Raw genomic sequence first — 16,424 nt, forward strand, 5'->3', positions numbered from 1 at the left:
CTGCCCTGCAGGGAGTCCTTGGCACCTCCACACCCACCTGAGGGCTCAGCTCTGCTCAGGGGCCAGCAACCATTCCAAAATCCCCCCTGACTCCCAGAGTCACATCCCCCAGGGTGGAACTCCCTGCCCTGGGGGAGGCACTGGGGGCTCCCACCCAAACCTGAGGGGAGACAATCTTGGGCTTTGGGGACCTCTGGGACCACTCCTGGGATCCAGAGGAGGAGCAGAACCTGGACAGGAGAAGCCCACCACTCTCCCCCAGACTGTGCCATCATCTGCACCAACAGCTTTGTCCCTTCCTTTGCCTTTGGACTCAGGGAAACCACGTGGGGCTCAGCACAGGGGCCACCAAACCCCCCTGTGTTTGTGCCCCAGGGGGTGGGTTAGACTGCTGGGGTTGGGGGTTAAACCCAATTTCTCTTTGTGCCATTGCATTTACTGTAATATTGTTATTAAATTGTAACTCTGACTTATAATCTCTTTGGTGTTGGGTTCATTTCTCCTCCAGGTTCACCTCTAAACCAGCACAGCAGCAAACCCAGCAGATGGACCCACCACGATCCAAGACCTCAGTGCCACAGACTGTCACACAATCCCAGACTATCCTGAGTTGAAAGGACCCACAAGGCTCATCAAGTCCAACTCTTCAGTCAATGCCCCACACAGGGGATTGAACCCATGACCTTGGCATTATTAACCAAGTTTTAACCAACTGAGCTCATCTCAGGGCCAATTGATAAAACCCTTCCTGTTCCTTCCCATGCCAGAATTCCCCTCCAGCCCCCAGCAAGCCCAGCTCAGCAGGAATACCCAAGGAGCAGCAGTTTTCCTGCGGATTGCCTCTCCCAGGGAGGTGCCAGTGCTGGCTGAGTTCGGCGTTTCGCTGCTGCTGCTGCGGCTCGGGGAGTCCTCGCTCCGGTCCCGGCGCAGAGGGGTCGTGGCAATGACCTGCAAGACATCATGTTATAATTAAAAACACTAATTAGTTCTTCCCCTTCAGTGTGTGTGTGTTTGTTTGATCATTGGGAAATACATAAAGTGCTCAAGTCACCCCCCAAGGGCAGAAGTTGGGTCCTCCTCGTCGCTGAATTCCATCCAGAGTCCCAAACTCCAGGAAAAGGGGCAGGACCTTTCCCACTTCAGATCCCAAAAAGCTGATTTTGTGCACTCAGTCAATCATTGCACAGGGCCAGGAATTTATTTCTCACTCCCAAGTGCATTTAAATCACAAAACACTAAAATTACTCATCAGGTTGATCAAAGTCAGGGTCTGATATTTGTCCTGTGTTTATTCAGTGTCTGTTGCATTTCTAAGAGTATTATATATAAATATATATATAAATATAGATATATTTATATATTTTTTTATATTTATATTTATATATATGTATATATATTTACATAAAAAATTTATATATAAAAAATTAGAATTTTGTATATAGAAATATAAATATATATAGTATATATATTATTATATATTATAGTATATATATTATTATATATTATAGTATATATATTATTATATATTATACTATAAATAGTATATACACACTATATATCTGTATATATATACACACATATATAGTATATATATGTAGTGTGTATATATATATAGTAATTTATATATTATAATCGTTATTAATGATTATTGATCATTACTACTATTTATAAATAATGTTTTTATATACTGTATTTTAATAATGATTTATTCTATATAATATATTCTATATAATATAGTCCAGAACATTTTATATCTTACCATACTCATAAATAATATTTATATAGTCATAAAATAAATATATTTCTATATAAAATACTTATATATAATTATAATTCATGAATATTTATTCATTATTTATTTTAAAAATATTCTATATAATATATTCTGGAACATATTATATCTTAACATATTAATAAATAATATTTACATGTTCATAAAATAAATATATTCCTATATGAAATATTTTTATACTATTATAATTAGTAAATAATATTTATTCATTATTTTTATTAAGATATTCTATATAATATATTCTAGAACATATTCTATCTTAACATATTAATAAATAATATTTATATAGTCATAAAATAAATATATTTCTATATAAAATATTTATATACTATTATAATTAATAAATAATATTTAGTCATTATTTTATTAAATATTCTATATAATATATTCTAGAACATATATCTTAACATATTAAAAATAATGTTTATATATTTCTAAATTAAATATATTTCTATATAAAATATTCATATAAAATTATAATTTATGAATAATATTTTTCATTATTTATTAATAAAATATACTATATAATCTATTCTTGAACATATTATATCTTACAATATTAATAAATAATATATAAATATATTTCTATACAGAATATTTATATACTATTATAATTAATAAATAATATTTAGTCATTATTTTTATTAAGATATTCTATATAATATATTATAGAACATATTATATCTTAAGATTTTAATAAATAAAATTTATATACTTATAAAATAAATATATTTCTATGTAAAATATTTATATACTGCTATAATTAATAAATAATATTTGTTCATTATTTTTACAATATTCTATATATTTTAGAACATATTATAGCTTAACATATTAATAAATAATATTTACATAATCATAAAATAAATATATTTCTATATGCAATATTTATACACTATTATAATTAATAAATAATATTTATTCATTCTTTTTATTAAAATATTCTATATAATATATTCTAGAACATATATCTTAACCTATTAATAAATAATATTTATATAGTCATAAAATAAATTTATTTTATATAAAATATTCATATAAAATTATAATTTATGAATAATGTTTTTAATTATTTATTAATAAAATATTCTATATAATATATTCTGTAACATAATATATCTTAAAATATTAAATAATATATATTTATAAATATATTTCTATATGGAATATTTATATACTATTATAATTAATAAATAATATTTATTCATTATTTTATTAAGATATTCTATATAATATATTCTGGAATATATTATATCTTAACATATTAATAAATAATATTTAGATAGTCATAAAATAAATATATTTTTAGATAAAATATTCATATAAAATTATAATTCATGAATAATATTTATTCATTATTTATTAATAACATATTCTGTATAATCTATTCTAGAACATAATATATCTTAAAATATTAATAAATTATATATATTTATGAATATATTTCTATATAGAATATTTATATACTGTTTTAATTAATAAATAATATTTATTCATTATTTTTATTAAAATATTCTTTATAATACATTCTGGAACATATTATATGTTAACATATTAATAAATAATATTTCTATATTTCTAAAATAAATATATTTCTAGATAAAACATTTATATACTATTATAATTAATGAATATTTATTCATTATTTATTAATAAAATAGTCTATATAATCTATTCTAGAACATATATCTTAACATAGCAATAAATATTTTTATATTCATAAAATAAATATATTTCTATATAAAATATTTATATAAAATTATAATTAATAAATATTATTTATTTATTAAATATTATTTATTAAGTATAAATTAATTATTAAATATATTAATTAATTATTAAATTAATTATTAAATATATTAATTATTTACTATTAAAACCAGGGCTTGACTTATATCCCTGTTACAAACTCTGACATCCCATTCCTGATTTCAGAGGGGCTGGAAAAGCTTTTCCCAGTCAGGAAAGTTCCCACAGTCTGGATTGGAATTGGGAAAAAAGGTATTTGTGGAACACAAAAGTGTCACCTCCAGCTGTACCCGGAGCTCTGGATCCACTGCCGTGGGAATTACAGTGATCCATAAGGTGGGAATTCACCTGTGAAGGGCGGAATTAAAGGGGTATAGACTGAGAAAAGGGTTTCCCAGAAGGAAATAAGGAAAATTCCAGAGATCAGCCCTGTCTGAACATAAAAGAAACCTTCAAAATTCAACATTTCGGATTATTTTCTTTAAATGTGAATATTCCCTCCTAAACTGCCACCCGGATTCTGTGAAACTGGAAAAGATGGGAATAAAAGCTTAAAATATTTCAAAATTTATTACAAAACTGCTCGTCCACACTGGAATTTCAGAAAGGTGAGTTCGACTCTTTTATTTCTGAATGTCCTTTTTTTACACAAAACAGAACAAGCCCCAAAAATAAATCTCAGCCACCACAAATAAATCTTTCTGTTCCTAAAGATCCACTGATTCCGCCCCGGAGACAGAATTTCCACATTTCAGGTGAGGAAAATCCCTTTGATTTTGGGTGTGCTGGTTCAAAGGTGAACCAGCAGGGGAAATGAACTCACCACGAGAGAGATTATAAGTCAGAGCTAAAATTTAATAATAATATTACAATAACGACACTGACACACAAGGGAGATTGCTTTCAACTCACAAAACCTGTCCTAGTTCAGCAGGAGGGACCAGCTAACCCTGTGTGGGGGTGATCAAAGCTGTGTATTCTACTCCCTCTATTCATTCCCCAAGGTCAATGGGCCATTAGCAGCAGCTGCCCAGGGAGCCATTGGCACCTTCACACCCAGCCTGAGGGGGGCGGAGCTGCCAATGGGCCATCAACAGTTCAACACCCCCTGGCTCCCAGAGTTAATCACCCATTGTGTGAGTCCCCGCCCAGGGGGAGGGACTGGGTGCTCCCTGAGGGTACATAAGTGGTGGGTAAGAAGACCTCGGGAACCTCTCGTCAGATCCAGAGCAGCAGCAGGACCTCGACAGGAGATCCCCGCTCTTGCCCAGACCACAGCCCTCGCCTGCACCAACAGGTTTTTCTTTTCCTTTTGCTCTGGACTTGGGGGAACCACAGGGGTCTCAGCACAAGGGCAAACAAACCCCCTTGGGTTTGTGCCCCAGGACACTGGGTTATACTGCTGGGGTTTGTGAGTTGAAAGCAATTTCCCTTGTGTGTCAGTGTCGTTATTGTAATATTGTTATTAAATTTTAGGTCTGACTTATAATCTCTCTCGTGGTGAGTTCATTTCCCCTGCTGGTTCACCTTTAAACCAGCACAAAACCCCAGCAGTATAACCCAGTGTCCTGGGGCACAAACCCAAGGGGGTTTGTTTGCCCTTGTGCTGAGACCCCTGTGGTTCCCCCAAGTCCAGAGCAAAAGGAAAAGAAAAACCTGTTGGTGCAGGTGAGGGCTGTGGTCTGGGCGAGAGCGGTGATCTCCTCCTGTCGAGGTCCTGCTGCTGCTCTAGGTCCAAGGAGAAGTTCCCGAGGTCTTCTTACCCACCACTTATGTACCCTCAGGGAGCACCCAGTCCCTCCCCCTGGGCGGGGACTCACACAATGGGTGATTAACTCTGGGAGCCAGGGGGTGTTGAGCTGTTGATGGCCCATGAGCAGCCACATCCCCTCAGGCTGGGTGTGAAGGTGATAATGGCTCCCTGGGCAGCTGCTGCTAATGGCCCATTGTCCTTGGGGAATGAATAGAGGGGGTGGAATACACAGCTTTGATCACCCCCACACAGGGTTAGCTGGTCCCTCCTGCTGAACTAGGACATTGGGTCACCTGTTCAAAAGACACCTGAAATCCTCACCTTGTTGGGCTCGGGTTGATACCCAGTTTAGGCCTCTAATTCCCAATTCCCAGGAATCCAAGTTTCCAGGGAATAGTTTTATTTTCATCCTGTCTCAGGACATGCAGAGCTGAAGATGAGCTGAACTTTATTCCCAAACTTCCCCCCCGGATCCCCAAGAGCTTCATCTCTAATTCTGCCTGTGAACAGGAAACCCCCAGACTTTCCTATCTGCAGCTCCCTTCACTTGGAAAGCTGGGATTCCAATTCCAGGTTTTCCCATTTTTTACTCCTCAAACACCCAGTTTTTCCTTCCACAGAATCACTGAAATAAAAATGTGCCACAAATTCCCACACAGGTCAATAAACCACTCGGAATTTGGGGTTGGAGAAATGATCTTCAAAGGTCCCTTCCAACTCCAACCACTTTGGGATTCTGGAAAAGTGGGAATATTTGTTCTCCAGGTTTCAAAAGCTGTAGAACCCCAGAGGTGATGACTGTCACTGACCATGTGGGGTCATCCCTCCAAAACCAGGACTCAACCAGGCACAAACGACTCTTCCCAACTCATTCCCTGCAGGATGAACAAAGACAACCCAACCAAACTCCATGTGCTGATATTCCTTGTTTTCCCCTTTCCAATGACCTTCTTAAGCAATTCCTGGCTCTCCAAGTTGTTTCCTTACTCATATTCCTGGCAGGCACTTCAATTATAACCCTGTTCCTATGACAGACTCTCCTCCAGCACAGCAGAGGAACCACCAACCATGGAGAGGATCCTGCACATCCCAAAGCCTCTGGAGACAATCCTGCCATTCCCAAAGTCCCCTGGAGACAATCCTGCAGCTCCCAAAGCCCACAGGAGACAATCCTGCTCTTCCCACAGCCACTGGAGACAATCCTGCAGCTCCTAAAGCCCACTGGAGACAATCCTGCAGCTCCCAAAGCCCACTGGAGACAATCCTGCAGCTCCCAAAGCCCACTGGAGACAATTCTGCACTTGCCCAATTCTCTGGAGAGAATCCTGCCATTCCCAAAGCCCTCTGGAGACAATCCTGCACTTCCTAAAGCCCTCTGGAGACAATCCTGCAGCTCCCAAAGTCCTCTGGAGACAATCCTGCCATTCCCAAAGTCCTCTGGAGACAATCCTGCCATTCCCAAAGCCCTCTGGAGACAATCCTGTAGCTCCCAAAGCCACTGGAGACAATCCTGCAGCTCCCAAAGCCACTGGAGACAATCCTGCAGCTCCCAAATTCCCTGGAGACAATCCTGCACTTCCCAAAGCCCCTGGAGACAATCCTGCACTTCCCAAAGCCCTCTGGAGACAATCCTGCAGCTCACAAACCCCCTGGAGAGAATCCTGCACTTCCCAAAGCCCTCTGGAGACAATCCTGCAGCTCCCAAAATCCACTGGAGACAATCCTACAGCTCCCAAAGCCCTCTGGAGACAATCCTGCAGCTCACAAAGCCACTGGAGACAATCCTGCAGCTCACAAAGCCACTGGAGACAATCCTGCAGCTTCCAAAGTCCACTGGAGACAATTCTGCATTTCCCAAAGCCTCTGGAGACATTCCTGTAGTTCCCAAACCCCACTGGAGACAATCCTGCAGCTCCCAAAGTCGACTAGAGACAATCCTGCCATTCCCAAAGCCACTGGAGACAATCCTGCACTTCCCAAAGCCCCTGGAGACAATCCTGCAGCTCCCAAAGCCCACTGGAGACAATCCTGCAGCTCCCAAAGCCACTGGAGACAATCCTGCCATTCCCAAAGCCCCTGGAGACAATCCTGCAGCTCCCAGAATCCACTGGAGACAATCCTGCAGCTTCCAAAGCCACTGGAGACAATCTTGCAGCTCCCAAAGCCCTCTGGAGACAATCCTGCACTTCCCAAAGTCCTCTGGAGACAATCCTGCCATTCCCAAAGCCACTGGAGACAATCCTGCACTTCCCAAACCCCCTGGAGAGAATCCTGCACTTCCCAAAGCCACTGGAGACAATCCTACAGCTCCCAAAATCCACTGGAGACAATCCTACAGCTCCCAAAGCCCTGGAGACAATCCTGCAGCTTCCAAAGCCACTGGAGACAATTGTGCATTTCCCAAAGCCCTCTGGAGACATTCCTGTAGTTCCCAAACCCCACTGGAGACAATCCTGCAGCTCCCAAAACCACTGGAGACAATCCTGTAGTTTCCAAATTCCCTGAAGAGAATCCTGCACTTCCCAAAGCCTCTGGAGACAATCCTGTAGTTCCCAAAACCCACTGGAGACAATCCTGCCATTCCCAAAGCCACTGGAGACAATCCTGCACTTCTCAAAGCCACTGGAGACAATCCTGCCATTCCCAAAGCCCTCTGGAGACAATCCTGCACTTCCCAAAGCCACTGGAGACAATCCTGCAGCTCCCAAAGCCCTCTGGAGACATTCCTGCAGCTCCCAAAGCCCTCTGGAGACAATCCTGCACTTCCCAAAGCCACTGGAGACAATCCTGCAGCTCCCAAAGCCACTGGAGACAATCCTGCACTTCCCAAAGCCCCTGGAGACAATCCTGCAGCTCCCAAAGCCACTGGAGACAATCCTGCAGCTCCCAAAGCCACTGGAGACAATCCTGCAGCTCCCAAAGCCACTGGAGACAATCCTGCACTTCCCAAAGCCATATGGAGACAATCCTGCACTTCCCAAAGCCATATGGAGACAATCTTGTAGTTTCCAAAGCCCTCTGGATGGAATGCTGCACTTCTCAAAGCCCTCTGGAGACAATCCTGCCATTCCCAAAGCCACTGGAGACACTCCTGCCGTTCCCAAAGCCACTGGAGACAATCCTGCACTTCCCAAAGCCCACTGGAGACACTCCTGCACTTCCCAAAGCCACTGGAGACAATCCTGCACTTCCCAAAGCCACTGGAGACAATCCTGCACTTCCCAAATCCACTGGAGACAATCCTGCACTTCCCAAAGCCACTGGAGACAATCCTGCCATTCCCAAAGCCACTGGAGACAATCCTGCACTTCCCAAAGTTCACTGGTCACCTCCTTCCAGGAAAAACCCAAAACTCAACTGGCAACAGAAAGAAAATATGTCCAAGATAAGAAATTCATTGAACTTCAGACAAACTTGGAATTTGAGCCTTTTTCTTTATGGTTTCAGCCCATCTGGTGTTGAACAAACAAGATGAAAAACAGTCTGAGGAGGTTTCTCGTCCTTGTAGCTTCTTATTTTAATCTTTATGAAAATATTTTATTGTAGAATGAAAAAAAAAATAAATAATCAGAGCTCAGTATCAGCTGAAGTCAGCAAGAATATTCCTTGGAGAGGGAATTTAATTTGAATGAGTCTTGGGCAAATTGGGATGAAATGAGATTATAGAAGGATAAAGAACAACTGAGCTTCCACTTTGAGGGAATTCTCTCCCAGAATTGTTCCCTTCCCACTTCCAGGTTTCCAAACCCATTCACTTCACATCAGGATTTGGAACAAATTCAATGAGCTTTATTTTGGAATTAAAACAGCAGCACTTCCAGGCAGAGGCCCAAAAACTGTTCACTGAACACTAATTGATGGCATAAATATATAAAATAAATATAATTAAAAATATCTAAAATAAATATTTCTCTTTTCACTAAGCACAGAGAATTTGGGGTAGAACAAAACCAGCAGAGCTGATCCCTGAGGGGTTTGATGCAACCAAAATGCACATTTTTTTTTGTTAATGCTCCAAAATCTCACCTGTCTTTGCTTATGAAAGGAAACCCCACAGGCCCCCCCATGGCAACACATTAAATGAGAATTAAAAGCTATTAAATAAATGTTTGTATCACAATTAGAACATTATTACTCATTTTAATATTTCAGGTAAGAAGCTGGTGCTGTTCTCCCAGTGATGAACACAAGAAGGGGAAGAAATGCAGAGAAAATACATTTATAGAGTTAATTCCCATTAAAACATAATTCCAATGGTTTTCCAGTGTGCACTTCTCTGATCTGAGCAGGAAACATCCCTTTTTTTTTGGTTTAAGGAAGAAGGAAAAAAAATAGGAGGACAGAGAGAACACAACAAAACATCCCTCAGTCTCCCAACTCCATCCAGGTTTATCAGTCTTGATTTTCCAGGTCAATTTAACAACATTTCTTAACAAAATGCCCATAAATTACAGATCTGGAGGGGGGTGGTGGGAGATGGAAGAGAAATATAAAGGAATAAACTTATAATTACTCAGGAATTTCCCAAAGCTCCACAATCCACATAAAACTCAGGAACATTCAACCCAAGGAATCTCATGGGAAAGAAAATATTACTGATTATCCCAGGATGGAAATCAACACCCACCAAGCCAAAAGCTCCACAAATAAATCCAGGAGCAATGCCAGAATTCCACCTGTGGAACCAACACATTCACCCATCCCAAAATTTCTATTTAAATCATTCAGGTCTCACACATGGACACAAAAACCACGTCCACAAGTGCTGTGGGGAGAGGCTGAGGGAGCTGGGGGTGTTCAGCCTGGAGAAGAGGAGGCTCAGAGGTGACCTCAGCACTGTCTGGAAGTGCCTGAAGGGAAGTTGTGGCCAGCTGGGGGTTGGTCTCTTCTCCCAGGCACTCAGCAATAGGACAAGGGGGCACGATGGGCTCAAGCTCTGCCAGGGGAAATTGAAGTTGGAGAGCAGCAAAAACTTCTTTGCAGAGAGAGTGCTCAGGGATTGGAATGGGCTGCCCAGAGAGGGGGTGGATTCCCCATCCCTGGAGGTTTTTCAGCTGAGCTTGGCCGTGGCACTGAGTGCCATGATCTGGTAAAGGGACTGGAGTTGGACCAAGGGTTGGACTTGATGATCTCAGAGGTCTTTTCCAACCCAATCCATTCTAGGATTCTATGAAATAAAATTTCAAGGATTAAGGGACACTCTGGAATGAAGCCATTGATTTGCAGGATGTAAGAAAGAAAACTTGATCCTCCTGCATCTTATTTGTAATCCTTATGTTTACCTAAATGCAGTCCCAAAATTTTGATTAAATCATCCCCATAATTAAAAACAAACTGAAAGAAGAAACAGACAAAGCATTTTCAGTGATAAAATTAGAAATGGTATAAAAAGCAAAAGCTCCTCCTGGGTTACTCTGTCTGTTCCTGCACCCCCTGGAACCCAGAGCAGCAGGAAGGGAGGAACAGGCTTGGCTCAGCTCCACCTGGAATTCCCAGAGCTGAGCTCAGGTTGTCAGAGCAGCACTTAAAGCCCAGAGCAAACAAACCCAGAGGAGGAAGAAACAGCCTCCAAAAAAACAACAGAACCTGACACCCAAAAAGGACCAAAACAACCTGACCTGTGATGAACAGAAAGGCAAAACAAGCAGGAGGTAAATTCACTGCTTTGTAACATCACACACAACTCAGAATCATGAAGTTGACTGTGAAATTCGTCAGTAAATCAGCACTTAAATGAACTACATTAAATATAAATATAAGAATAAGCAGCAGTGCAAGAACCATCCCTGATATCCTGTGGCAAATGATCCTTCCTGAAAACACACAGTGAAGGTCCTTGTGCAGAGGAATTTTGGAAACTGAATCAGGATTATGAGTTCCCATGTTCATTAAAGTCAGACACACCTTGGACACATCCCATTTATCCCCATCCTGTGTTTCAGTCAGACACACCTTGGACACATCCCATTTATCCCCATGGCTCTTTCCATCCTGTGTTTCAGTCAGACACACCTTGGACACATCCCATTTATCCCCATCCTGTGTTTCAGTCAGACACAGCTTGAACACATCCCATTTATCCCCACCCTGTGTTTCAGTCAGACACAGCTTGAACACATCCCATTTATCCCCATCCTGTGTTTCAGTCAGACACAGCTTGAACACATCCCATTTATCCCCATCCTGTGTTTCAGTCAGACACAGCTTGAACACATCCCATTTATCCCCACGGCTCTTTCCATTCTTTATATTAATTTTTCCTATTTTTCCTGGTAAGACCAAATCCATGGTTCTTCCCAGGGAAGTTTCTCACAGTTGATAAGGCATCTAAAACTGGTCACCAAGTGGCTGTTGCACCTCTGAGTTCCTCCATCGCTCTGGAGCAACCACCACCTTCTGACTTTTCATTTTGGTTTGTCCTCTTTCCCTTTCCTCCTACAGGACTGAGATCCATGAACATCTCCAGCCCAACAAGGGCTGTCCAAGGACACAGAGGGACCTCCCAACAACCTCCCAGAGCCTCTGCAGGTGCTCCAAGCCCTTCACACCCCTGGAAACCACCACGAGAACAGAGTGACAACATCAGGTGCGGCTCCATGGGAAGGGAAGTTGTGGCCAGCTGGGGGTTGGTCTCTTCTCCCAGGCACTCAGCAATAGGACAAGGGGGCACGATGGGCTCAAGCTCTGCCAGGGGAAATTGAAGTTGGAGAGCAGCAAAAACTTCTTTGCAGAGAGAGTGCTCAGGCATTGGAATGGGCTGCCCAGAGAGGGGGTGGATTCCCCATCCCTGGAGGTTTTTCAGCTGAGCTTGGCCGTGGCACTGAGTGCCATGATCTGGTAAAGGGACTGGAGTTGGACCAAGGGTTGGACTCGATGATCTGGGACGTCTTTTCCAACCCAATCCATTCTGTCATTCTGTGGATGTGGCACTGAGTGAGAATCCTCCACATCTTGATCCAACCCCACTGTGATCACCAGCCCAGGACACTCAGTGCCCTGGGCTGGTGATCACAGTGGGGTTGGATCAAGGGTTGGATTGATGATTTGGGAGGTCTTTTCCAACCCAATCCATTCTAAGATTCTTAGGATCTTCCCAATGCTCTCCCAGGAGGCAACTTCAGGAAGGCAGACTCCTGAGTGTGGAGGTGGCAGGATGGGATGGGAAATGATTCCTAGAGATGTCCTCCCACTCTCTAACGCTGGTGTGAACACAGCAGAGTGCACAGAGCTGTGTGTGAGCCCTGCCAGGCCAGGAATGGTCCACAGGGCCACTCCAGTTCTGCTGGAGCAGAGAAGGCTCCAGGGAAACCTCAGTGGGGCCTCCCAGCACTTAAAGGTGGCTCATAAAGAAGAGCAGCAACTTTTTAAACAGGCAGAGAGTGACAGGACAAGGGGGAACACATTTAAATTTAAAGTGGAGAGACTTGGATTAGATGTCAGGAAGGAATTGCTGGCTGGGAGGGTGGGCAGGGCCTGGCACAGGTTGGGCAGAGAAGCTGTGGCTGCCCCATCCCTGGGAGTGTCCAAGGGCAGGTTGGACAGGGCTTGGAGCACCCTGGGCTGGTGGGAGGTGTCCCTGCCCATGGCAGCGGGGATTGAGATGGCCTTTAAGGTCCCTTCCAACCCAGACCATTCCATGATTCTGGAGCCCCTCTGGGCTGGAGCCAGGCTGGGAGAGCTGGGGGGGGGTCACCTGGAGAAGAGAAGGCTCCAGGGACACCTGAGAGCCCCTTGCAGGGCCTGAAGGGGCTCCAGAAGAGCTGGAGAGGGACTGGGGACAAGGCCTGGAGGGACAGGACACAGGGAATGGCTTCCCACTGCCAGAGGGCAGGGATGGGTGGCAGGACATGGGCTGAAGCTGCACCAGGGGAGGGGCAGGTTGGACATGAGGAAGAATTTCCTCACAGAAAGGGGGGTTGGGCATTGGAAGGGGCTGCCCAGGGAGGTGGTGGAGTCCCATCCCTGGAGGTGTCCAAGGAAAGGCTGGAGGTGGCACTTGGTGCCATGGGCTGGTCTCCAAGGTTGTTTGGCCACAGGTTGGACTCGATGATCTTGGAGGTCTTTTCCAACCCAAATAATCGTGTGAGATGGAAGATTAAAGAGAAATCCTTGTCTGGGAGGGTGGGCAGGCCCTGGCACAGGTTGGGCAGAGAAGCTGTGGCTGCCCCATCCCTGGGAGTGTCCCAGGCCAGGTTGGACAGGGCTTGGAGGAACTTGGAATAGTAGAAGGTGTTCCTGCCCATGGCAGGGGTGGCACTGGGTGGGCTTTAAGGTCCCTTCCAACCCAAACCATTCCATGATTCTGGAGCCCCTCTGGGCTGGAGCCAGGCTGGGAGAGCTGGGGGGGTCACCTGGAGAAGAGAAGGCTCCAGGGACACCTGAGAGCCCCTGGCAGGGCCTGAAGGGGCTCCAGGAGAGCTGGAGAGGGACTGGGGACAAGGCCTGGAGGGACAGGACACAGGGAATGGCTTCCAACTGGAAAAGAAGAGATTTGGGTGGGATATTGGGAGAAAATTCCTGACTGTGAGTGTGGGCAGGTTGGGCAGAGAAGCTGTGGCTGCCCCTGGATCCCTGGGAGTGTCCAAGGGCAGGTTGGACAGGGCTTGGAGCACCCTGGGCTGGTGGGAGGTGTCCCTGCCCATGGCAGGGGTGCGATGGGATGACCTTTAATGTCCCCTCCAACTGAAACCACTGCCTGATTCCAGCCCCTCTGTCCCAGAAGTGGCCCAGCCAGCACCACCCACGCCTCTCTACACCAGAATAAGGCACGAAGGGAACAGGATCATTTATAATTATTATATTGTAACTAGGACACAACAACAGAACACACACCCTTTTCCCAGGAGGGGAGGGAGGCTCAGGCCTTGCCCCGGGTGATGTGGAGGGGATGGCGGGGCCAGCCCGGCCCTTGGAGCGGGGGGCGAGGCTGGCTCAGCTCAAGGCGGCCCCGCTCCCCCCGGGGGCGGCAGAACCACAGGGGGAAAGGCCCTTCATGGGGCAGAGGGTGAGACCAGACCTCTTACCCCATTCCCACAGGGATGAGAATAAACAGGAGCGAACCAACCTGCCATGCCTTCCCCCCCTGCAGCCGCACTCACCGGACCGCGCTCCTCCTCCTCCTCCTCCTCCTGCTGCTGCTCGTCCTGGGGCGGCCCCATGGCGGCAGGGTCGGGCAGCTGTGTGTCGGTGTCGGTGTCCTCTGTCCGGCTGTCCCCCTGTCCGGCTGTCCCTCTGTCCGGCTGTCCCTCTGTCCGGCTGTCCCCCTGTCCGGCTGTCCCCCTGTCCCGCTGTCCCTCTGTCCCGCTGTCCCTCTGTCCGGCTGTCCCTCTGTCCGGCTGTCCCCCTGTCCCTCTGTCCCTCTGTCCGGCTGTCCCCCTGTCCCTCTGTCCGGCTGTCCCCCTGTCCCTCTGTCCGGCTGTCCGGCTGTCCCGCTGTCCCTCTGTCCGGCTGTCCCTCTGTCCGGCTGTCCCTCTGTCCCGCTGTCCCTCTGTCCCGCTGTCCCTCTGTCCCCCTGTCCCTCTGTCCGGCTGTCCCCCTGTCCGGCTGTCCCTCTGTCCGGCTGTCCCTCTGTCCCCCTGTCCGGCTGTCCCTCTGTCCGGCTGTCCCCCTGTCCCGCTGTCCCTCTGTCTCTTTCCCCTCCCGTCGCCAGGGACACGCACCCACTCCGCGCACGCGCGGGGACCGCCCCCCTCCCCACCGCCAGACTTCCTGCGCTGTGATTGGTCGCTGGAGGGGAAGGTGGGCGGGGCGCAGACGCGCGTTGTGGGCCGCGGGTTTTGGCGCGCAGGGAAGGCGGGAAATGCCCGGATGGAGCGGGAATGGGCGGGCGTGTCCGTCCTGTCCTTAGGGGGATCAGGTAGCGCAGGTGGGGTGGGGTGGGAGACACCTTAAATCCCGTCCGGTGCCACCCGTGCCATGGGCAGGGACACCTCCCACCAGCCCAGGGTGCTCCAAGCCGTGTCCAACCTGCCCTGGGACACTCCCAGGGATCCAGGGGCAGCCACAGCTTCTCTGCCCAACCTGTGCCAGGGCCTGCCCACCCTCCCAGACAAGGATTTCTCTTTAATCTTCCATCTCACACGATTATTTGGATTCAAAAAGACCTCCAAGATCATCGAGTCCAACCTGTGGCCAAACACAACTTTGGAGACCAGCCCATGGCACCAAGTGCCACCTCCAGCCTTTCCTTGGACACCTCCGGGAATGGGACTCCACCACCTCCCTGGGCAGCCCCTTCCAATGCCCAACCCCCCTTTCTGTGAGGAAATTCTTCCTCATGTCCAACCTGCCCCTCCCCTGGTGCAGCTTCAGCCCATGTCCTGCCACCCATCCCTGTCCTCTGGCAGTGGGAAGCCATTCCCTGTGTCCTGTCCCTCCAGGCCTTGTCCCCAGTCCCTCTCCAGCTCTCCTGGAGCCCCTTCAGGCCCTGCCAGGGGCTCTCAGGTGTCCCTGGAGCCTTCTCTTCTCCAGGTGACCCCCCCAGCTCTCCCAGCCTGGCTCCAGCCCAGAGGGGCTCCAGCCCTGCAGCATCTCCGGGGCCTCCTCTGCACTCGCTGCAGCAGCTCCACGGCCTTGGGCTGTTGTTGCCCAGGGCTGGGGCAGCTCTGGGGGGTTTGGGGGCTCAGCAGGTGCCCACCAAGGGGGAATTCCTGTAAGTTACTGGTTTTCTAAGTGAGTTTGGTGGCCATGAGCTCATCCTATGACAGGGAACCATTGCCCTGCTCTTCTGTCCCAGCCCACTGCAGAGACCCCTGAGGCCTTGAGCTTTGGGGCTGGGTGATGGATGGGCACTGGAATCTCAGAGCAGGCATTTTGGGACAGGGCTGGAGTTACCAGGGAATTAAAGCAGTTTGCCTAGGAGGGAAACCCACCAGGAGGGATGGTCTGTGGTAAATTGTCACACACTCATGTTGTGAGGACAGACTTCAGGTCTGGGGGAGGTGCTCTGTCCTTTGGGCAGGTGGAGAAGGGAAGATGAATCTCTGCAGGGACACCTTTGGACCTGGGTGTCAAAGAAAATGCTCCCTTGCTTCCCAATCCCTGTAATTCTCCCCTGCTTCCCTATCCCTGCAATCCTCCATTGCTTCCCAATCCCTGCAGTCCTCCCCTGCTTCCCTATCCCTGCAATCC

At 46.0% G+C, this 16,424-nt stretch overlaps 1 protein-coding gene across 1 annotated transcript in view; it reads right to left on the reverse strand.

Annotated features, from left to right (window-relative positions):
• LOC139672663 (uncharacterized) overlaps positions 1 to 14,916 on the reverse strand; it is a 36,956-nt gene extending 22,040 nt beyond the window's left edge. Inside the window, exons 1-2 of the mRNA XM_071557109.1 lie at positions 14,393 to 14,916; positions 811 to 948 (exon numbers count right to left, since the gene is read on the reverse strand). Of these exons, the coding sequence (XP_071413210.1) occupies positions 811 to 948; positions 14,393 to 14,452 (198 nt within the window). The 5' untranslated portion in view covers positions 14,453 to 14,916. The remainder of the gene's footprint in view (positions 1 to 810; positions 949 to 14,392) is intronic.
• Positions 14,917 to 16,424: the final 1,508 nt, after the last annotated feature.

This window comes from Pithys albifrons, chromosome 5, assembly GCF_047495875.1.
Source record: "Pithys albifrons albifrons isolate INPA30051 chromosome 5, PitAlb_v1, whole genome shotgun sequence".
In the NCBI taxonomy this organism is placed as follows: domain Eukaryota; kingdom Metazoa; phylum Chordata; class Aves; order Passeriformes; family Thamnophilidae; genus Pithys; species Pithys albifrons.